Source organism: Copadichromis virginalis, linkage group LG23 (genome assembly GCF_057382275.1).
Source record: "Copadichromis virginalis isolate Kocher_CV1m ecotype Utaka linkage group LG23, C_Virginalis_male_GT1.1, whole genome shotgun sequence".
NCBI lineage: Eukaryota > Metazoa > Chordata > Actinopteri > Cichliformes > Cichlidae > Copadichromis > Copadichromis virginalis.
In genome coordinates this window covers 28442983-28466585 of record NC_140639.1, presented here as the reverse complement: position 1 = coordinate 28466585, position 23603 = coordinate 28442983, and the positions used below count along the sequence as shown (strand labels likewise).

Genomic DNA, 23603 nt, shown 5'->3' with positions numbered 1-23603 from the left:
TTTATTCCTCTTCATCATCTCTAATGTGATTGTTGTGTGCATCTCGATTCCCCTCCTCGCTCTCTGACTGGCGCCTCCCTTGAATCATCCTCGTCTTGTCAGTGTTTTAAAAAGCCAGAAATGCACAAACAAGTTTGACCATTTTTAACGCCTTCAGCAGCAGGTGTTAGCAGGACGGTCAAAGTGGTGTCTGAAAGCAGAAGACCCGAGTGAGAAGCCAAAAGAAAAAGGATTAACTTCCTCTTTAAAGACGTGAGAACGACTGCTTTAGTCTTATGTTTAATCTTGGGTTTCTATTTTAAGCTTAAACGTGTTTTTATGCAAGCCTGAAATACAGATAGTTGATTTTTACTATTCTTTAAAAAGAATAAACTCTCTCTGCTGTTATTCTCATAACAGTGGATCCAGAAGTAGAATTGTAGCCTTATAATCATTGTATTCTCATAAAAAGCGGGATTATGATGCCTGATGTTACCAGTACAGTCTGAAACAGAGTTACTGTAGTGGCGGTCATTAAAAAATGACAATAACAATAAGGAAAGGGTAAGAAAAATAATAATGGTGTTTAAAGCAAGCAGTGGTTTACAGATATAAAAATGTGGACTTGTTGTCGTTCCCAGTTTGCTTGTTCTCTTTTAAGCGTCCCGGTCGTTGGTGAAGTCTGTCGATCACCTGATGTGCTCATTCGTAGTGGTTGGGTTCATGTCGCTGTCTCTCTCACTCACCGTCGGTGGTTATATTCTCTTTGATGCCTTCTCTTCTTGTCTCTCTTTTCCATTTTATCTTGTTATCCTCCCGACATCATTTTTTCTCCCCCAGTTCTCCACCCATCACATCTTCCCTTTGGCCACGCTGTGGGTGGAGCCAATCCCAGAGGAGGACACGGGCCTGTAAGTTTGCAGCTTTTCTATGATAATTGAAGGAATTTCACAGGGAGCTTTTGGAGTCATTATTACACAAACCTTATCTTTGTAATTATATTTACAGTTCTTTGCAGAAGTTTTGAGCCAGGAAACTATGTTGCTAAGAAAATAGGAAATGGGTGCACTGAAAATACATGGAAATAAAATAGGCAAAAACAGATTTTGGACAATTGTAACGAGCTTGAAAGTCAATATTTGGTGTGACCACCTTTATTCTTCAACACAGCCTGAACTCTCCTAGTCATCCGCAAACCATGACCAAGTCTCCACTCTTATTTACATTTAAAAAAGAAAAGGATCATACTTAGTTTTTAACTTTCTCTTTAAAGAGCCTTACATAAGAACTGGATTGAAAAGCAGTGATAACAGGTCTGATGGAGTGATGAATACAGATTTGACATTTTGGGATTCAGATTATCGTCAGTATGCAGGGAGCAGGTTAGCAGAGAGGTACAACAGTAAGTGTCTGTAAAATACAGTAGAGGCTCTGTCATGGTTTGGACCTGCATTTCAGTCAGTGGTGTTGGAGATTTTGTTAATTAATGAATTACGAACTCAAAAAGTACCATCAGACTTTGACCCACCTGCAATACCATCTGGAAAGCATTTGATTGGCAACAGTTTAATTTTTCAACATGACAATGACCCCAAACACACTTCCAATAAAGTAAAAGCATACCTGGAAATAAAAACACACAGTGGAACTCTATCAGTCATGGATCGGCCTCCCCAGAGCCCGGACCTCAACATTATTGAAGCAGTCTGGGATCATGTTGACAGAGAACAGAACAAAAGACTTCAAGACTTTTGCACAGCACTGTATTATATTTATGCAACTATAATTGCACGGGCACATGAAGCAGAGATTAGTATCTCTGCTTCACAATGGAACAATGAATAGTTTCCATTGTTCCTGGGAAATACTTGAATGTTTACATTTTGCTCAGGGACCCCTTGGTAACTCATCATCAGCAGTGAGGGCTGGATCTGACTTAGAAACAGAGGGGCATTGCATGTTCATCATAAAGCATATTCTTCTTTATCATGCTTTTATACCATAATAGGAACCATAGTTTACAAAATGAACCTCATGAATTATTCACTAAGATTTGAAACTAGTGGCTTGGAGCATAATATGGAAAGTGTTTACTGAGATTTAATTCAGGGGAGAAGTAGGGTTATTTTGTCATAACTTGTAAATATCCATGTCTTGATCTTTCCTCACTGTTGCATCTGTGTAGTTTTTATATCGTGGTAAAACAAAGGGTATCTGTGCGTGTAGGTATGGGTTAAAGGTGATCACTCCTGAGGAGACGCTCACCCTGCTCGCCTCGTCTCCCATGGAGAAGGTAACTGTTTAAAAGCTGATGTTTACCTTTTTAAAAACTCAATTTCTATTTCTGAACTGGGCTGTTTGTTCATTCTTAGATCAAGTGGCTTCGCTCCATCAACCAGGCGGTGGACCAGGCCCTGAGCGGAAAAGGACAGGACGTGGCGTCAGGCAGCTCAGTGCAGAAGTTGGAGCCTCCCATCTCCAGAACAGCTTCGTACACGTTTTATAAGGAAGGGCGACTGAAGGATGCGACATATGAGGGTCGCTGGCTGTCTGGAAAGCCCAACGGCAGGTTGGATGTTCACACTGTTGCATTTACACTTAGATAATTTTACTTATATGTTGAGAAATTGGAAAGTGTTGTTTGTTTGTTTTCCCAGAGGTGTTTTGAAATGGTGTGATGGGAGAATATATACTGGGGCATTCAAGAATGGACTAGAAGATGGGTGAGTGCTGGAGCCTAAAATCTCCTAGTTGTTTATGGTAATTGTTCAATTTGTGTGTGGGTGTGTAAGCCTGAGAGCGTGATTTATCACCTTTTGTTTATGCAGCTTTGGTGAGTTTGTGGCCCCCAATAAGACGCTGAACAAGAACGACCACTATCAAGGTTACTGGAAGGATGGCAAGATGCACGGCCTGGGGACATACAGGTGAGCAGCATGAAAATGTATTATTTTCAGCAGCATGCCCTTTATTATAATTACTATTATTATGATTACGATGATGTTTGGCTAGATTTAATGCACAATTCTGAGTTCATTTTGGATTTCTAATCCACACACGGTCTAACGTATACATACATGCTCAAGTACAGTGGGGCAAAAAAGTATTTAGTCAGCCACCGATTGTGCAAGTTCCCCCACTTAAAATGATGACAGAGGTCAGTAATTTGCACCAGAGGTACACTTCAACTGTGAGAGACAGAATGTGGAAAAAAAAATCCACGAATCCACATGGTAGGATTTGTAAAGAATTTATTCGTAAATCAGGGTGGAAAATAAGTATTTGGTCACCTCAAACAAGGAAAATCTCTGGCTCTCACAGACCTGTAACGTCTTCTGTAAGAAGCTTTTCTGTCCCCCACTCGTTACCTGTATGAATGGCACCTGTTTGAACTCATCATCTGTATAAAAGACACCTGTCCACAGCCTCAAACAGTCAGACTCCAAACTCCGCCATGGCCAAGACCAAAGAGCTTTCGAAGGACACCAGGAAAAGTATTGTAGACCTGCACCAGACTGGGAAGAGTGAATCTACAATAGGCAAGCAGCTTGGTGTGAAAAAATCAACTGTGGGAGCAATCATCAGAAAATGGAAGACATACAAGACCACTGATAATCTCCCTCGATCTGGGGCTCCACGCAAGATCTCATCCCGTGGGGTCAAAATGATCATGAGAACGGTGAGCAAAGATCCCAGAACCACACGGGGGGACCTGGTGAATGACCTGCAGAGAGCTGGGACCAAAGTAACAAAGGTCACCATCAGTAACACACTACAACGGCAGGGAATCAAATCCCGCAGTGCCAGACGTGTTCCGCTGCTGAAGCCAGTGCATGTCCAGGCCCGTCTGAAGTTTGCCAGAGAGCACATGGATGATACAGCAGAGGATTGGGAGAATGTCATGTGGTCAGATGAAACCAAAGTAGAACTTTTTGGTATAAACTCAACTCGTCGTGTTTGGAGGAAGAAGAATACTGAGTTGCATCCCAAGAACACCATACCTACTGTGAAGCATGGGGGTGGAAACATCATGCTATGGGGCTGTTTTTCTGCCAAGGGGACAGGACGACTGATCCGTGTTAAGGACAGAATGAATGGGGCCATGTATCGTGAGATTTTGAGCCAAAACCTCCTTCCATCAGTGAGAACTTTGAAGATGAAACGAGGCTGGGTCTTCCAACATGACAATGATCCAAAACACACCGCCCGGGCAACAAAGGAGTGGCTCCGTAAGAAGCATTTGAAAGTCCTGGAGTGGCCTAGCCAGTCTCCAGACCTCAACCCCATAGAAAATCTGTGGCGGGAGTTGAAAGTCCGTGTTGCTCGGCGACAGCCCCAAAACATCACTGCTCTCGAGAAGATCTGCATGGAGGAATGGGCCAAAATACCAGCTACTGTGTGTGCAAACCTGGTAAAGACCTATAGTAAACGTTTGACCTCTGTTATTGCCAACAAAGGTTATGTTACAAAGTATTGAGTTGTATTTTTGTTATTGACCAAATACTTATTTTCCACCCTGATTTACAAATAAATTCTTTACAAATCCTACCATGTGGATTCATGGATTTTTTTTTTTTCACATTCTGTCTCTCACAGTTGAAGTGTACCTCTGGTGCAAATTACTGACCTCTGTCATCATTTTAGGTGGGGGAACTTGCACAATCGGTGGCTGACTAAATACTTTTTTGCCCCACTGTATATACATGAATTCACTTACAATGCTTTAACCTAATAAGGCTAAGACCTATTAACTTCTCATTAGTGATTATGATTGACTACAACTGGTAGTTTCTCTATATGTTTGCCTCATTAGTTTGACCAATTCTCAAAACAATGTGGAAGTCACCAGCATCACTGTCCACAGCGAAGAACATCACCATGGACTGAGAGGGTGTTGATCAAAAAAGAAAATGCCCACATTAACGAGCCAAATGCCTTCTAGAGAAAAGTTTTATGGTCAGACGACACAAAGATTGAACTTTTTGACCACAATGACAAGACGCATGTTTGGAGGAGTAAAGGTGAGGCTTTCAAACCTAAGAGCACTGTCCCAGCTGTCAAACATGGTGGGAATATCATCATGCTCTGGGGCTGTATTGCTGCCAGTATTACTGGTATCAGTGGTACTGGTATATTGCACAAAGGGGAAGGAATAATGAAGAAGGAATACCTCCAAATTCTTCAACTCCATCTCAAATCATCAGCTAGACTGTTGAAACTTGGACACAGTTGGTATTCCAACAGGACAATGATCCCAAACACACATCAAACCTGGTTTTATTAAATGGATAAAGCATGCTAGCATTAAGCTTCTGGAATGGTGCTCCCAAAGCCCCAACCCATGAAAATTTGTGGACAATGCTTAAAAGCCGGATCCATGCCAAGGAACCAAACAATGAAGTGTTGATTGCTACAAAACGTGTCTGGTCGAGGTGCAGTATATATATTTGACCCTGTGTGTGCTTTCTTTCTTATGAAGATGAGCTAACTATCAGCAACCGTATTTAAACATACTTATAACAGTTTTGAGGGAGATTTCTCATTAGCAAATGTTGTCACCTGATAAAAGAAGTTCTTCTTGCTTGCTTTCCTTAAAATCAGAGACGACATAGGAAGCATTTTAGCAGTGAAATTTTTCAATAAAAGAACAGATATAGATGAAACAGCTGTGTTGTAAGAGAGCACCCCTCCTCTATCTGACTGCAGGTATGCCAGCGGTGAAGTTTATGACGGGTCCTTTCAGGAGGGCGTGCGGCACGGTCACGGCATGCTGCGCAGTGGCAAGCTGAACACCTCGTCCCCCAGCGTCTTCATTGGTCAGTGGCTGCAGGACAAGAAGACCGGCTATGGAGTCTTTGACGATATCACCAAGTACGCTCATTCCCACACTCAGACAGTTCTTTTGCCTATAAATTTACTGGCAGCTTTCTGATATTACACATATGAAGGGATAAATAGGCTGCTGTCTGTTTGCTTTCCAGAGGAGAGAAGTACATGGGCATGTGGCAGGACCACCAGCGGCAGGGCACCGGAGTGGTGGTCACCCAGTTTGGCCTGTACTATGAAGGAGCTTTTAAAGACAACAAGATGATGGTGAGCAGCTCAGAGGTTTTATCCCCAGTTGTCTCAGTGTGTCACAACAGCAGACGTTCTTCAGTTTTCATGTTTTTTCAAAGCACATCTGTAGTTCGGCGTATGACATTAATCTGTGTATTTTCCTGTTATTTTTGCCGTCTCACAAGCAAAACTATTCATAACAACATTTTTAAGCTAAAGTAAATTAAACCCTGCTTAAAAATATTTTTTTCCACAGTTCTGGTGATTTTCCTTTTGATGGAAGGACAAAATCAATTTTTTCATATTCAGGAAAAACCCTGAAGTAGAACAATTTAAATCATTCATAAATCATACAGTAGTATAATATTCAGTCATTTTTGCAAAGATTTATTCTATTCTTTTATTCATTTTCCTTCAAATATATGTAGATGATGTAAGTACCAGAGCTGCTTTACGCTTTTTTTATTTTTTATTAAATTCTCAGTAGAGCTGGGCATCATCAGAAATGCCTGAAGGAAGGGAGGAAGGAAGGAAGGAAGGAAATAAAGCAATGTTCACAGACATGAGGTCACAAAGAATAATCACAATATAAGTGTAATAGAAAATTAAAATACAGGTGATAGCAATTCAAAATAAAGTTGTGACACAGAAAAGATCATTAAAAACATTTACTATCATTAAGATTCTCAACAGTAAGTCTGGTTAATGAACAAGCTGTCAGCTGCTTGTAGATTCAGATAAACGTAGATGTGAGAGGTACGAGTCTGTCATGAGGAACAACCAACACATCCTGAGCCTGTCATCGAGCCGCAGTGTGTTTAGTAAGAAGCTGAGATCTGTCCATTGTCCGTTTAGGGCTCTATAAGTAAGTACAAAAAAAAAAAGTATTTTAAAATCTAAGCCAGTAAACAGAGCTTTACAGGAAGAAGCACAATGACATAAATGTGTGAGTAATTGTCTCTAGTTCAGCTGGAAAAAGGAAAAACAGTTTACAATTTAAATATGTTCCTTAAATGAAAGAAACCGGAAGCCCAGAGATGAAATAATACAAACGCATAATGCAGAAATGTCACATTTACAGATTAACAGTGAGCTCATTGGAGCTCTGTGTGTTTGTGTGTTCTTGTAGCAAACACTGTAACAGCAGCTCTAGGGCTGGGCGATATGGCCTAAAATCTATATCGCGGTATAATTTGAAGCACGTGCGGTAACGATATATATCACGATATATTCTCCTGTATAATGTATTTTCAACACTATAAGGCGCACTTAAAATCCTTTAATTTTCTCAAAAGTCGAGAGTGTGCCTTATGTATGAATTCTGGTTGTGCTTACTGACCTCGAACCGATTTAGGCGTGCAGAAATCTGTTAAAAAATGTTTTAGTACAACTTTGGTAAACCGCACTGCTTAATGGATACTATACACGGGCCAAACTTCAGTCAGGAGAACAACTGAGATTTTTCATCCACAATACAAGGTTAGTTTTTAATATACTGCAACAACATGGGAATAGAGCAGCTGCGAGAGAATTCAACATTAATGAATCAATGGTAGGGAAGTGGAGGAAGTGCAGGGCGATCGTGGCTCAAGAGTGTGGAGTTCGCCTTGTAATCGGAAGGTTGCCGGTTCGAGCCCCGGCTCAGACAGTCTCGGTCGTTGTGTCCTTGGGCAAGATACTTCAACTACCGCCTACTGGTGTTGGCCAGAAGGGCCGATGGCGCAATATTGCCTCCACCAGTGTGTGAATGCGAGAGTGAATGAATAGTGGCATTGTAAAGCGCTTTGGGTGCCTTGAAAAGCGCTATATAAATCCAATCCATTATTATTATTATGGCAGCCTCGCTTCTGTCAGTCTACCCCAGGGCAGCTGTGGCTACAACTGTAGCTTGCCTCCACCAGTGTGTGACTGGGTGTGTAAAGTGCTTTGGGGTCCCTAGCAGGGGACCAGTAAAAGCACTATACAAATACAGGCCATTTACCATTTTACCATTTTGGCTTTCCCCATATTTTAAAAGTGCTTCATCTCTTTGTTATGACTGTCGCCCGGCATAATTTGCAGACGATAATGGTAGTAGCCGCTGCGATGCTTTCGACCAAAACAGGCGCAGCTTGATGACATCATCAACATGCGCTATCGCGGTAGAACGGTATAGTCAAAATCTGTATGGTTGGCCAAATTTATATCGTTTCTATCGCCCACCCCTAAGCAGCATATATTAGGGGTGCAACGATACAGAAAATTCACGGTTCGGTTCGATATTTTTTTCGATACAAAAAAAATGTTCATGCCTTTTTAATTTGTCATTTATTAAAATTATAAATATATATTTTAACTCAAAAGTACAGTTTTTAAATTTAACCCTAACCCTTGTGCGTGTTTTTTATTTTGACAGCGAATGCGCACCTGTGGACCACTTATGTGCAGCCCTGGTTATTTAGCTCATCATATTGCAGCCACAGAAATTATTTTGTCCATGAAACCATAAAGCTGCACTTTCTTTTTGCCTTATAGTCTGATTTGTCATAACTTTTCCGTTTTGTGGTAAGCTTTTCTTTGGCTGTCACTTCTTCACCCTGACCTGTCTTATTTGGCTCAGCAGAACTAAAATATATATCCTGCTGCTTTTACACACGCACTCACATAAGCTCAGCGATTCTCTGCACGATCAACCTCTCACATGTTTAAGCTTGCTGCGGGAGATTTCACTTGTCATGTTTGCATAGTAAGCTAACGATTAATAAGACGATGTCAGAGGAATTGGTGCGCAAATTATCATCACTCACCAATCAAATCAAATCACTTTTATTGTCACATCACATGTGCAGGTACATTGGTACAGTACATGTGAGTGAAATTCTTGTGTGCGAGCTTCACAAGCAACAGAGTTGTACAAAATACAATAACGTAAACAAGCAAAATACAAGAATGGCTACATCTGAAACTAATAAATATATGTACAATATATAATCAGTGCTGTCCGAGCGATTGCAAAGTGAAAGCAAAAAAATAAGCGCAAATTCAAACGCGACTTCAATATGTCACATATTGACAGTGGCTCACCGATCCCAATGACATAATTACCCAGCTACATTTCCGAAAGAATGCAAAAGCATTGACATATATTTTTCCTTCCTACAATAGCCCGACGGGCAGGGCAGAGATAGATTTTGGTAGCCCGACTGAAAAAATCGCTAGCCCCGGGACGTCGGGCTAGCGATATTGCAAGCCCTGTATCTGATTGAGGAATCACTCATCTTTGGAAAAGAGAGTTTATTACAGAGAAATGGCTCTTTCCAAAATAAAAGCTATACTATACTCTTCTTCTGGGCTATATTCTCAGCAGCATATTAAACATATCAGGTCCCCATAAGGAGACTCATGTGCTAACGGCTCTCTAAATGACTCGGCTAAAGTTTGTAGCATGCATGCTTGTTGTTTTTGTACTAGGATGATGTAAATGTGCAGTCATATTCGTTGTGTTCCCACTAGTGCTTTCAGGTTAATCTCGTTGAAATGACGTTAACGCCACAACACGGCAAATCTCCGTTAACGAGCTACCGCCGATCGCTCCGTGCATGGGGCTAGACGGCCAACACGTTAACGAGCTAACTGCGATAACACACTAGTTCCCACCCATGTAATTGAGCATTGCATGGCACATCCAACATACTGTTTTACTTTAGTCCATGACGCGCTTACCTTCAGGGTCATACGTCACATGAAAACCAAAATAATTCCAAACGCCAGATCTGAATGAGAGTGGGGGAGGTCCATGTTACAAGGAGAGCTTAACTTCTGTCTCGCTAGCTTGCCCTGCGCTCTTCCTTCGATGCTGTCTGTGTTGAGCGCTCAGTGGATCTGGGCTCGACAGTGTAGCCTAGGCGGAGTAGTCGAACACAGATTCACTGAGCGCTCAACACAGACAGCATCGTCAGAAGGAAAGTTGATGAAATAAATTACAAATTTTGTATTGTTCGATACATATGCGTACCGAACCGAAAGCACTGTATCGAACGATGGTGGTGGCTAACCAACTGGACATAGTGGTGGTAGACAAACAGAAGAAGACGGCCGTAGTGATCGATGTAGCGGTCCTGAATTACAGCAATATCAGGAAGAAGGAACACGAGAAGCTGGAGAAATACCAAGGGCTCAGAGAAGAGCTCGAGAGGATGTGGAGGGTGAAGGTAATGGTGGTCCCCGTGGTAATCGGAGCACTAGGTGCGGTGACTCCCAAGCTAGGCGAGTGGCTCCAGCAGATCCCGGGAACAACATCGGAGATCTCTTTTTTTTTTTTTTTTTTAAATATTTTTATTGAGAGACAAGTGTACAGTAGTTTACAATGACAACACAATCTGTTCCCCTCACATATTTTTTAGTTTTTCTTACATGAACAGACACAATAACACACACACAGGCACACCTACACACACGCGTAAGTAAACAAACAAAACAAAACCTAATAAGAAACCCAAAACAAACACAAACCCCAAAAGGGGGGAAAAAAAAAAAAAGGGGGGGGGAAGAGACATGATATTAATCAGCTGGTAGAGCGTTTAATGACTTGCAATAGTCCACGAAGGGGCCCCAGATAGAATAAAATTCTCTGTATTTGCCCTTCGCCACAAGGCCCATCTTTTGCAATTTAAGAGATGACATCACATCTCTAAACCAAAAAGAAACTGAAGGTGGCTTTGAAGATTTCCAAAGGAGTAAGATGCAACGTCTAGCCAAAAGTGATGTAAAGGCTAATATTTTGAAGTGTGTAGGGTCGGTTAGACCAGTGTTGACTGGAAGCCCAAAAACAGCTAGAAAAGGGTCCATGCAGATTTGGGTCCCAAGAGCTTTGGAAAGAATAACTGAATACTGACTCCAGAAGCCATGGAGTCTTGGGCACAGAAAGAACATATGGCCTAGGTCACATGGGGTGGCATGACATCTCTCACACTGATCCATCACTTGTGGGTAAATCTCAGACAGACGAGACTTTGAATAGTAAACCCTGTACAACACCTTGAACTGGATAAGTTGTAACCTGGCACAGGACGTACTATAACGGACATTGGATACTGCTTTCTCCCATTGCTGATCCGAAAAAATTATTCCTAACTCCCGCTCCCAAGCCCCCCTAATTTTAGCAACGGAATGGACATTTAAATCCATAAGTTGTTTATATATTAAAGATATAATTGACTTCTTATTGGGTTTAAGGGATAAGAATTCCTCCCACGGTTGGACATTTGGGAGAAGAGGGTAGGAGGGGAAGAGAGCAGAAGTGCAATGCCGTGCCTGAAAATAACGGAATAGATTGGTAGCCGGAAGATTTGTTTCTGAACACAGGTCTAAAAAAGTTAAGAAAGTGCCATCTTTATAGAGATCCTTAAATGTATTAATACCATGATGCTTCCACTGTACATAGGTACCATCAATGAGGCCAGGAGTAAACAGATGGTTCTGCGTGATGGGCATGTGTACTGACGCAGAGATGTACTTAAAATGACTCCTGAATTGTGACCAGACCCTTAGACTAGACTGTACCACGGGATTTTGGGTGAAATGAGAAGGCTTAAGTGGTAGTGGAGAGAATAATAAAGCTTCTAAGGATGAGGAAGTGCACGACAGGCGTTCCAGTTTGCACCACAGCAGGTCTTGAGATTCAAGCCAATGGGTCAATTTGTGAACATGAGAGGACCAATAGTAAAATAAAAAGTTAGGCAAGGCAAGACCACCATCAAATGTCAGTCTCTGTAATAATGATTTCCTCACCCTGGGGTGTTTCCCTCCCCACAAAAACGATGTAACTAGCTGGTCTAACTTTTTGAAAAAAGCTTTAGGTAAAAATATAGGAATACTCTGAAACAGAAATAACAATCGAGGCAAAATGTTCATCTTTACAGCATTGATCCGACCAATTAGGGACAAAGGTAGCGATTTCCATCTCTGAAAATCTGATTGAATTTGAGTCATTAAAGGGGAGAAATTGGAAGAGTATAGAGAAGACAAAGTACGAGTCATGTTAACTCCCAAATATTTAAAGCCAGCAGGGCTAAGTCTAAAAGGAATGTCAGATTGTTTAAGTGTAAGACTTAAAGAATTTATGGGGAAACATTCACTTTTAAGAAGAAACATCGGAGATCTCTGTCCAGAAGAGCGCAGTCCTGGGAACAGCTAAGATACTGCGCAGGACCCTCAAGCTCCCAGGCCTCTGGTAGAGGACCCGAGCTTGAAGGATAAACCGCCTGCAGGGGCGTGCTGGGTGTTTTATATATATAATAATAATAAATGTGTGTTTAAAATGGGAGATGATGACTCTTTCAGGGCACTGGTGTCCTTCTGTCAGAGGACGACACGACGTACGAGGGCGAATTCTCAGACGACTGGACCCTCAGTGGAAAGGTAACTAAATATGAATACTTAAAATTTTTTCTTCTAAATCTAATACCGAGTGCAGGTACTTGTTATTAAATGTCCTGGCTCTCCCTCAGGGCGTGCTGACCATGCCCAATGGTGACTACCTGGAGGGCTCCTTCAATGGCGAATGGGGCTCTGGTCTCAAAGTGACGGGCTCCTACTTTAAACCACACCTGTTCGACACCGACAAGGACAAGACCCAAGCCATGTAAGCTCATGAGTGGTCTCATGTTTGTTAAAGCAAACTTTAATTTGTCTGTATATACTTTATATTGTTTGTTGATGCGGCAGGAAGCTGGGTCATCTGTGTGTGTGTGCCGAGGATAAGTGGCCGGCGGTTTTCGAGGAGTGTTGGAGTCAGCTGGGCTGTGAGGCTCCGGGCCGAGGGGAGCCCGAAAAGGCCTGGGAGAACATTGCTGTGGCCCTCACCACCAGCCGGCGACACATCCTGGACAGGTACCACCTGACGCCTTCTTATTGGTCATAAAACTTCTCGTTGAAGTAAAAACATCTCAAATCTAAAATTCCCAATGTTTGTGCATCCCAGTCCGGATGTTTTGTCTCGATCTCACAACAAAACGCTGGAGAGTCTGGAAGTTATCCCGCAGCACGTAGGGCCGATCACCATGGACAGATACAACGCCATCCGCCTCTACCTAATCAAGGTGGGTTCACCGAGTCGACGAAGTAAAAGTACCGGTGGCAATAACAACTGCTGATATACTAACCTGCAAACAGGTTTTTAGAGTATATTGGAGCTCTTTAACTGGCTGCAACTAATGATTATTGTGCTGATTGATTTTTTTTTTTTTTTTCCTTGATTAGAGCGTTCACTGACTGGTTTGTAATAATTCAAACAATAATGAGAAATACGACCATAACAACATAAAACTGAAAGTCCTAAATGAATAACTCTACACATATAATTTTAACAGCTAAAGCTCAAAATCATTAACGCTGAATAAAAATTCTGGTCATCTTGTTTACCTGATCAGAGTGTTGCAGAGCATTAGAGGGAGGGTTATCGATGAGACCCCTGAGCAGGCACAGCATTGACAAAATGATCCTTTGTCCTCCAGGCGTGTGACACTCCGCTGCACCCTCTGGGTCAGCTGCTGGAGACCCTGGTGGCGGTCTACAGGATGACCTACGTGGGTGTTGGCGCCAACCGTCGGCTCCTACATCAGGCCGTCAGCGAGATTAAATCTTACCTCAACCACATCTTCCTGATTGTCAGGTAGTCACTGTGAATGGATCCAATGTCCTTCATGTCTGCATAACAGCCAAGATAGCCTCATAATGTCCTCAGGCTGTCAGTAATGCGGAGAGGAGGGGGAACTGTGAGATGAGCTTATTGATTTCAAAGGCAAATAAACATTTCTCTAGATGACTCTACACGATTTTATTGTATGTTTTTCTTTGCTTTGGTTCAGATTTTTATTCCCAGACCTGCCAGAAGAGGGCGGTCTAATCCCAGAGCCGACCACCGACCTGCAGGAGAAGAATGAGCCCAATTCTACTGATGCCCTGCCGGAGTCTCCCAAACCTGCGTAAGGATGGATCCACGTCCCGCTGCTGCCATATCTCCGGTGAGCGGGCTCTGGTTATTAACGACTTCCTCCGTGTGTTTGTGTTTCAGCCGCGTGGTGAGCAGCTCGGCTCTGCTGCTTCCTGTCCTTCTGCCCCGTCTCTACCCGCCGCTCTTCACCCTCTACGCCCTGGACAAGGAGAGAGAGGACGACGTGTACTGGGAGTGCGTCCTGCGCCTCAACAAGCAGCCCGACCTCGCCCTGCTCGCCTTCCTGGGCGTCCAGCAGTACGTCAGAGCTGAACATGCGGCTGTAGAAGAGTTTGTTTTTATTTTATGCAGATCCATAAATACTGCTACTTCTTCTTCTTCTGTTTTCCTCCTGTCAGAAAGTTTTGGCCTGTTTCCATCCCAGCATCTTTGCCTGCGCCTGGCGAGAAGCAACTGGTATCATTTTGTTCATATTTTCCAAAACTAGCTCAGATGTTTTGGGGCTGTGCTGACATTGATTGTGTTTGTTAATTTCCTTTAACTTGTTTTGTTTTGGATTTTTTTCTTTTTACTTAATCTTAATCTTAAGTTAAATATTTGCTAATTTACACATGACACTGTTAAAGACAATTCATCTCAAAGGTAAAAGATCCTGTTTAGTTCATTTTTATGATGGGTTTAAACTGATAGTGATCTCTCAGTTCAGTCTTTTAAGTCTCCTTACTGTTGTTAAGAATTTTATTTCTGTAGTACTTTTTTAAAGACAAAGGGGGTGAGGGGATGTTGTTTGCATCCATTATTGTTATAAAGATGTAAAGCGTGTTTGTTCTGCTGTGCGACTTGTCCAGGTCATCTCCAGCACCAAAGACGCCTGCTTTGCTTCTGCAGTGGAAACACTACAGCAGATCAGGTACGGCTCCATTCAACGGCTTCTAATACTTTTAAAGAAAATACAGCAGAGGGGAGGGGCAGTGGTTGGTTCCTTCATCCTTCATCTAGAAGTCCTCTTTTCTTTTGCAGCACAACTTTCACGCCATCAGACAAGCTGCAGGTGATCCAGCTCACTTTCGAGGAGATCACACAGGAGGTCCAGGCGCTTCTGAAGCAGGACTTCCTGTGGTCCATGGACGACCTCTTCCCTGTCTTCCTCTATGTAGTACTACGAGCGCGGTGAGCATTGAACCACAGAAAAAGCACAGTAATGCACACATTTACAGAAATAAATGGCGAAAATGAGGTGTGGGCAGAAACACAAGCAGTGGAGAATGGCTTAAAAAAAAACTGCAAGGGCTTTTGCTATTTTTGTAAGCATAACCAAAAGTTTTAGGTTTCAGCTTCTTAAATGTGGAGGTTGTTCTACGTGATGGTGGGGAAGGCAATTTTAGTCAATAATACTGCTGTTCAACTTATTCAAAGACCTACACCCATCCCAGCTGCTCTCAAATGACTTGACAGTTGTAGCAGATCAGTGACATGCTTCACAGAACGGAGTTTGCACTATAAACATGAGAAAATGTACACTCATTGGCCACTTCATTAGGCACACCTGATCAACTGCTCATTAATGCAAATATCTAATCAGCCAGTCGCATGCTTGTATGGAGACGTGCTCGAGTTCAAACTGAGCATCAGAATAAGGAAGAAGGATCACTTCAGTGATTTTATGTGGCATGGTGGTTATTCTGAGCATTTCAGAAACTGCTGATCTAGATTTTCCCCAACACATATTTTGGTCTCTAGAGGTCTGAAAAAGAAAATAATCCATTGAGCAGCAGTGAAAATGTCTTGCTGATGCCAGACTCCTTCAAACTGATAGTAAAGCAACAGTAACTCAATTAACAACTTGTTACAACCACACCAGGTGCCACTCCTCTCAGCTACTAACAGGAAACTTTGGCTACAAATCCCTCAGTCTCACCAAAATTGGACAATAGAAGACTGGAAAAACATCATCTGGTCTGATGAGTCTTGGTTTCACCAACATTACAGTCAGAATTTGGCCTTACTGCCTCATATCAATGTGTCAGGACCAAAATCTCTAAGCAATGTTTCCAGCACCTTGTTGAATCTATGCCATGAAGAGTGAAAGAAGCTCTGAACCAAGAAGAGGGACAAACCTTGAACTAGGAAGGTGTACCTAATGACTTTGTGGTATGCGAGTGTGGAGCATATCCCCATGCAGTACACACATACACATGAGAAACAAATGTCTTGGATTGTCTTTTAGCACAGAGTGAGTCATTTTATATTTGTCAGATAATCCATCATCAAACATGGTCAAGAGGTTCAGCTCAGTGGCTGAAATGAGTGAAAATGAGGCAGAGCAGAAGAGCTAGTGGCTACCATTTGCTAGGTCCACATATGGCACCTCATGGTGGACTCTTTTAGCGTCACAGCCTTGGTACAATACGAGAAACTGGACATGACGAGCAAGGAGCAGATCTGACTCAAAGGTTGGCTTTTTTTTTTCTTTCTCTCTTCAGTATCAGGAACCTCGGTTCTGAGGTCAGTCTGATCGAAGACCTGATGGACCCCTGCGTCCAGCACGGAGAACACGGCATTATGTTCACCACCCTCAAGGTAACGCACATGCAGCTCACGCTGCTTTGTCTGCAAGCGTTTCAAAACTTTTAGGTCACTCAGGTATCTCTCCCCCTGCAGGCCTGCTACTACCAGATCCAGCATGAGAAGGTCACTTAAGACGAGACTGCTGCTAAGTCCTCGGTGACCTTCATGCTGCTGATTTTCCACTCCCCTCCTCTCAGCTCCAGTAGCCGGGCATGAGGATGACTGACAGGGAGGAGGAGGGGTCATAAGAACAGGTCGTCGAATGCTGCTTGGACACATCCCGTCACAGACCCTCCCTCCCTGAAACACTCATCATCCACAGGTGATGAAGGTAGAAATGTCGCCGTGATGACAGACGCGAGCACAGTCGCACCATCCATGTGGGTGGAGTTGGGGAATAAAGATGACTGTTATTAAATCACCTTTAGCAGGGAGGGAGTGCAAAGTTTGTCTGTGGGATACCGGACCTCATTTTTTCTCCTTAAAATTTTTAATCTTAAAAAAAAACAAACAGTAAATCTGGAAACATGAATTATTTTCAGTGAAAGCTACATGAAGAGGAAGTAACTCTATAAACTGTGGATTCATAAACTTTATAATCTGAGATGGATGCCTACGGTTAGTGGCTGTTAGGCACTGCAGGGGGGGAGCCGGTCCTGAAGGAAGGTTTTTGTTTTTTTTTTGGTTTTTTTTCTTTTGCAAGTAAAACTGACACTTGTTCAAAGTTTCCTTGGAGAGGATTTATCTGGGCAAGCTGACTGCCCATTTTCATACTGTATTTAAAGAAAGAACGTGTTACAGCATCAGTGAACGGACCTGAATCTAAACAGTTGCTTATAAAGATTTTTTTTATTTCTTCATTTGAAGCGCAAGCTTCAGCCGGATTGTTGACTTGAAAGCGTACTCACACGTCCTCTGAACATAACCTCAGACTGTTACATTTAAAATGCGTATCCTTCCTCTGGCCTTTAGTGCATACATTATTAGGTGTCTGTTTTTTGGGGGATATCAGCTGTAGAGATGCTCAACTTGTGGTGCTCAAAGCAGCAAAGCAAATGTGTTTAAATATCTTGTAAGTAAGACTGAAAAACTTTTTGTTTCACCTCATCTCTCCTCACATCACTGTCACTCACAACAGCTGCTGACTTGATGAGGATTTAGTTGCTTTTCATGCCATTTAAAAGTGGTATCTAAGGTAAAATCAAAAGCGACTTCACCACCACTTTGGAGTATTTGGCTCAATTACAGAAGCACATTTGTGATCATGTGGGTCTTTACCTATCTGTGATCTGCAAATACCTGAACTAATTTTCTGACATAGCATCAAAACAGATCCTGAAAAGACTTTCTGGAAAAAGCTTAATTTACTTCCTGCTTCTGCTAACACCAGCATGTTACTGGTTACAGAGCCGTCACTTTAATCGTCTACACAGCAGGTTCTGTTACCATTAACGAGGCTTCAGAAATGAGGTCTAATTTTAGAAATCATGATCTGGGTATTTTAATAAAATGGTGGAACTATTTTCTTTGACCACCTACAGACCAAACAAGCTAACATCAGAGCTCAGCCAAGCGGCTGCCGTCCATGTTTGTCCTGTCATATGATACTTATCGACTTAAAAAATAAAATCGATTTGGAAATGTACAGGGATCCATTTCCAGGTGTACTGGGAGCAGTGGTGGTTGGAAGAACGAACATAGTTCCTGTAGTCTAGAAATTGATGAGTTTTCAAGACTTCTTAATGCCTTGAGCACCACAAGGTGTACAGTGCCACCTGGTTTGTTTTATGTTCATAAGATTAAAGATAAGACTTATACCTTTAGAGGAAACAATAAAAAAAAAACAACAACCAGCACTGCAGGCCAGAGGAAAAATATGTATTTAATGTTTTCTTTTGTTTTTTTTTTTTAAGATGAGCTTTTCATTATTCAGTCCACAGAAATGTCTTTTCATTGACAGCGTTTTGCAGGAGGTGTCTTTGGTTTGTATTTCTGAGCCCAGTGTTCGCAGGACAGTCTTACAGCTCTGCAAGGTGGTGGTAGGAAGTGGAAATTTGGCGCTTTTGGAGAACCTGTGTTGCTCTTTATTACAGTCTTATTTATTAGTCTCACTAATAAAAAAATAACGATTCGAATCTTTAATCTTAGGAGTTGAGGACAAGATGTGTTTTTTTTTTTTTTAAATGTTATTCCCAAAAAAGCTGAAAATTCCTTCTGCTTTTTAGAGATAAAAGTTTTGTTTTGTTTTTTTACAGTACAATGACAGTGACGTTGTACAATTCACTTATATTGTATTAACGCTACCTGACGGTTTGTTTCCACTCTTTCTTACCACCTGAGAAGCTTTCTCATTCATCACTGCTTCATTTTGAGCAACTAGCCATCCACTTCCTCGCTCTGTGGTTACACTTTTTAGCTTTATGCAAATCAGCAGTGTCTGTAACCTTTCCCTAATGTGAAGACATATTTAGCATCTCCTTTGTTCATTTCTTGTTTGAAATGTTTGCAGAAACTCATTTTGCTGGATTGTTTGTAGAAATCGTCCTTTAGCAGTATGCAGAGACGTTTGATTTGTATGCTGCAGGAAGCTGCAAATATCCTGACAGTGTTTCTATTAATCATGTGGAGGCAGGCCACACAGCCAAGGAAGGAAACTAACCACCAGCTAAAGGTCTAAACCTCACTGATCTGCAAAATAATCAATGCAAGCGGTCCAATGTGAATTCTGATTTAATCACAAGAAGGACAGAAATGTGTATTTTGCCTTTTGCGAGTGATGTCTGAGCCAAGAAGCAGGCCGCTTTAACGTTGCTGTTATAGATATAATAGAGTTCAAAGCTTCACACCATCTGCTAATGCTGCCCCCCACCCCCAACCATCAGGCACTGTTGCTTACTTGTGATCTGCGTCACACATGCCACTTTAAAAAGGGATTAAGAGGGGATTCTTCCTTTTGTTGCTGTTCATGCCCTGGTCTGATAGTTTCGACAATAGAAATAGCAGCAGATCAGAGGTAAAGCCGCTGCTCTCGCCCTGCGGGATATTCGAAAATCAAGCAGAAAATTGTTTGTCAGAGGTTGTAAAATTTAAACCTGCTCATGGGAACTTCTTATACTGTTGAACCTAAACTGATATGTGATGATGTTGCTGCTTGTATCTGAGGTGAAGTGTGGTCCTCACACGTGCAGTAAAAATCATTTTATAATCTTCCGTCTGTGTTCATGAGCCCAAATGTGCTCGACCCTCGTGGAAATGAAGCAGTATTGTCTTTTTTTCGAGTTCACCGAGTTCATCCCTAGAATGCATCCTACACACTTTAGCCTTTGGGTTTAACATTTATTTGATGTTTAAGCCAGGCTCTGTTCTTATTTCACTGACTAGAGAAGGCGCCCTCGGGTGTTCTTCAGCATCATCTCTTGTATATTTTATTCAGCTTAAATTTGAAGGCTGACATGATTCACTGCTGCCTATGAAAACAGTTTTTTCTGACAGTGACGCGGCTGACTTTGAAACCAGATTACTGATGTAGTGGTTGTTCACACACTGACTGACTTTATTTAGTCCAGACTGAGTGGAGTGTTTTTGTGCTAAGTGTAAACTGAAGGAAGCGCTGATGTTTTAAACCCTGCAGCTGGTTAACCAACTGCACCAACGGCTGTTTTGTCAACGGGCCCACCTGTGTCTTTTGCACAATGTCAAACGTGTTGTACTTTTAATTGATGACAAAGGGCAATAAAATCATTTTGGTGGAAATCCACTTAGGTGTTTTGCCTCCATTGTCTGTCTTCCTTCCTTCCTTCCTTCGCACCCACTTATCGTGGAGATGTTGCTGCAATCAGGCTACTCGACTCAGCTACAGTGACTTTTGTGGGAGGTGAATGAATTCTTCTGCAAGACATTTCTGGCTCGAGTCCCTACGAGAGGACCTGGGTGCTGTGGTGGAAAAGCAGCTAGTGATTGAAAACTTGTAAATGAAAATGCTATTCTACAAGGTAAAGTTTTCCAAATTTGAGTGTGTATATATATTTTTTTTAATGAAATTTTTAATTAAAATGCAATAATCCAGTTCTCTTATTTAAAATACAATCATATGGGCTTCCTGTGTGCAAATATAAATAGAAAATTTTATGTTTTTTATAAGTTATATCACACTGTACAGTCTAAAGTACTGAAATGGTAATTTATTTATTTTTTATTAAATTTGAAAATTTAAAAAATAATTATATTTAAGTCCCAATGAAAAGCCTGAATCTCATGCTTTTTGTAACGTGTTGATGGGTCAGCCACAGTCAAGCATTCACACGCTGTGCATCACTGGCAAAAGTTACGTCTGTTGCATACTAGCTCTCATGATTGCTTCTACAACTTTATCATCTTGTGAGATGGGGTGTAAAATTTTGTGAAGAATTCATGATTAATAAAAAAAAGCTCTCCTGTTACAGGCACCACAGGCTGCTAAAATGTAAACTTCTTTTCTTTTTGCTAAACTTGGCAACGTATTTATTTTCACATACATGTGAATGTTAAAAGTAACCCAGCAAAAATTTGGATACTGTATTGGAATAATAATAACGATAGTCATGTTCCACATCAAATATATAACATTTCATTGAATATACATTTTAGTTGTATTTTTTTAAAATCAGTTTTAAATTGCACATATAATTTAGTAAAACAAAATGCGTGTCATTTTCAGCCTTTTCCTTAAACTGGAATTTATCCGTATGCCTGCTGTTGCATCTTTTTTTTTTTCCTTTTGTACAAAGTGGTCAACTTCACACATAATGAGATGAAAAATATAGAGGAGCAACCCTGCATATATATACTCAAAATGATATTTTAATATAATAAAAAAATATATTCTCAGTAATTGCAATATTTATATTTTATTTAAAAATTTGTAACAAAAAATCTGAACACAAGAAAAAAATGACAATCCTACAGAACTGATTGTAAAATACTGTCACTTGTATGTACAATCTCAAATAACCATATACATGTTTGAGATTTTTTTAACTTGAAATTGCAACTCACAATCTTACATCCTCCACTGTCAAACAGGTAACTGTCAAGTTGTCCTCACAGAGAAAAATAAGGAATTACAAACACAAAACAAGGAAAAGTACATTTTAAGGAGTGATTTGAAAGTAGATGGTGGGTTTAGGTCCTCTGCTAACTGTGGGAAAATTTTGGAGGTTCTCAGTAAATTTGTATTGTAGGTGGAATCAAGTCCATGCTCATAATAAAAGATTTCTTTCTATATAGTGCTGTGCAAAAGTCTTGACCCACCCTTCATTGTTTGTATTTTGATTTAAGTTTTTGTTGTATGTTGCTCAGAAAATGGTGCAGTGATTTAATAAAACATGTAAACATACAAGAGCAAAAACAATTCATCCAATTTTAACAAGCTTGAAAATCAATATTTGTGTGTTTGGCATTATTTTCATGCTAAAGAAGGAAACCGTCACCAATCAGATATTTTTAAATGGTATTACACGGGTGATCAAAATCTAATGGTGCTTGTGTGGTTCCTCTCTCCTGACCTCCCCTGTTCATACTGTACATATCTCTCCATCAGACCAGAGTTTCAATCCAGTTCTTATGTAATTTGGCATACTTCAGCCTTTTATCCCTGTTTCTCCTCCTTAAGAACAGTTGGGTTCTTTGCTAAGTTGTCTGTTATGTGTAAACATGACACTGGCTCATTTATTGAGCTAGGTGCCTTTTTTATGCCTGAATGATTCTTAGTGTTAAGGGGCTTAAACAAACAAACAAAAAGATTCCTCTGAAAATGTTCAGATACAAGGACTGGACTAAAAAGAACAGAAAAGCTTTTATTTTTAAGCCAAATGTTCTTCAAGGAGCCAGAAGAACTATACCTCAAGACTACTACAAAAAATAAATAAATAATCAAAATATTTGTACACAATACTGTCTCACTGTGTTTAATCCAGTGTAATGAGTGTGGTGCATTTGATCCTTTGATTTTGGTAAAGTTACTGAGTTTTAAATGAGCTGGATGCCGGAGGTGGAATTCAAGAAATTTTCAACAGTCCAAACACGATGAGAAGAAGGCATGTTCTGTTTGCGATGGAAAATATTTTAATGTGCAACATTTCTTAGTTGGAGACCTTGGTCATCACACCCAGGGTACAGGTGGAATTCCTTGTGATCGAGGACAGATTCTCCTTTCAAGTTTAATGAAAGGACCTCAACTTTGGAAACTGATTGGTTAAGGAAGTAATTAACATCATATAGACAAGCAATAATATTGAACGAGGGGAACGTATAGTGGTGTATCATCTGTATAACAGCGGATGATAATCTGTACTTGCAGATTATCTGATCCAAGGGAAGTAGATGGAGAATAATAACAATGTGATAGACTTTAAAAAATTAATAATTATGGTTCATACTTGTGGATGTGTCTAATGAGGTATTTTGTTTTAGGTACTTCATTGTCAAGTATAAAAATATATACTTTTGTACTTTCACTTAAGCAAATTGGAGTCTAAACTGTCTTTTTTCAGTACTTCTTAAACAGTTACTCACTATAACTGTTTTTGTAGGAAAGGTCATAGTTGGAAGGTATTTTGAGAAGATTTTCACTTTTAATAACAGATGTTCCTTTTTTACAGGTCAAAAAGAGCTTGTTGCATGTCAAGGGTGGCTCAATAAATCCCACTGGCATCACTGCTCTTTTTTTTCTGCTGGAAGGGGGAAAATCCATCCGGCGTATCCAGATCCTTAAACAATAATCTCAGTGTTTTGGGTACAATGAGATGCCTTAGACCTGTTTTCATGTGGAGGGAGGGGAGATCTTGTTGATTTTCAGTAGGAATTGGATTACCAATCAGGAGATTATATTCACTCCTGCCAGATTTTTTTCTTCCCCCAGCTGGTGAGGAAGATTATCTGATTCTTTAATTACTCTTTTAGGTCTTTTTCAGCCTTAAAACCTGCTACCTCTGTGTCCTTTGTTGACTTTCCCGATGGTTTATTGTAGAAAAAGTGCAATGTAACATTCATAAACTCTCTCGTTTCTCTTGAAGTAACTGCTTCTCCC

General features: G+C 41.0%; 1 protein-coding gene across 3 annotated transcripts in view; it reads left to right on the top strand.

Annotated features, from left to right (window-relative positions):
• The window catches only part of als2b (alsin Rho guanine nucleotide exchange factor ALS2 b), a 32405-nt gene extending 12111 nt beyond the window's left edge, over positions 1-20294 (top strand). For all 3 annotated transcript variants that reach the window (XM_085450022.1, XM_085450021.1, XM_085450020.1), the window contains 19 exons: positions 820-890; positions 2206-2272; positions 2352-2548; positions 2637-2702; positions 2808-2906; positions 5686-5850; positions 5961-6072; positions 12358-12435; positions 12525-12658; positions 12742-12906; positions 12998-13115; positions 13530-13687; positions 13884-14000; positions 14090-14266; positions 14368-14425; positions 14818-14879; positions 14990-15139; positions 16453-16549; positions 16631-20294. In XM_085450022.1, the coding sequence (XP_085306148.1) occupies positions 820-890; positions 2206-2272; positions 2352-2548; positions 2637-2702; positions 2808-2906; positions 5686-5850; positions 5961-6072; positions 12358-12435; positions 12525-12658; positions 12742-12906; positions 12998-13115; positions 13530-13687; positions 13884-14000; positions 14090-14266; positions 14368-14425; positions 14818-14879; positions 14990-15139; positions 16453-16549; positions 16631-16669 (2130 nt within the window). In that variant the 3' untranslated portion in view covers positions 16670-20294. The remainder of the gene's footprint in view (positions 1-819; positions 891-2205; positions 2273-2351; positions 2549-2636; positions 2703-2807; positions 2907-5685; positions 5851-5960; positions 6073-12357; positions 12436-12524; positions 12659-12741; positions 12907-12997; positions 13116-13529; positions 13688-13883; positions 14001-14089; positions 14267-14367; positions 14426-14817; positions 14880-14989; positions 15140-16452; positions 16550-16630) is intronic.
• Positions 20295-23603: the final 3309 nt, after the last annotated feature.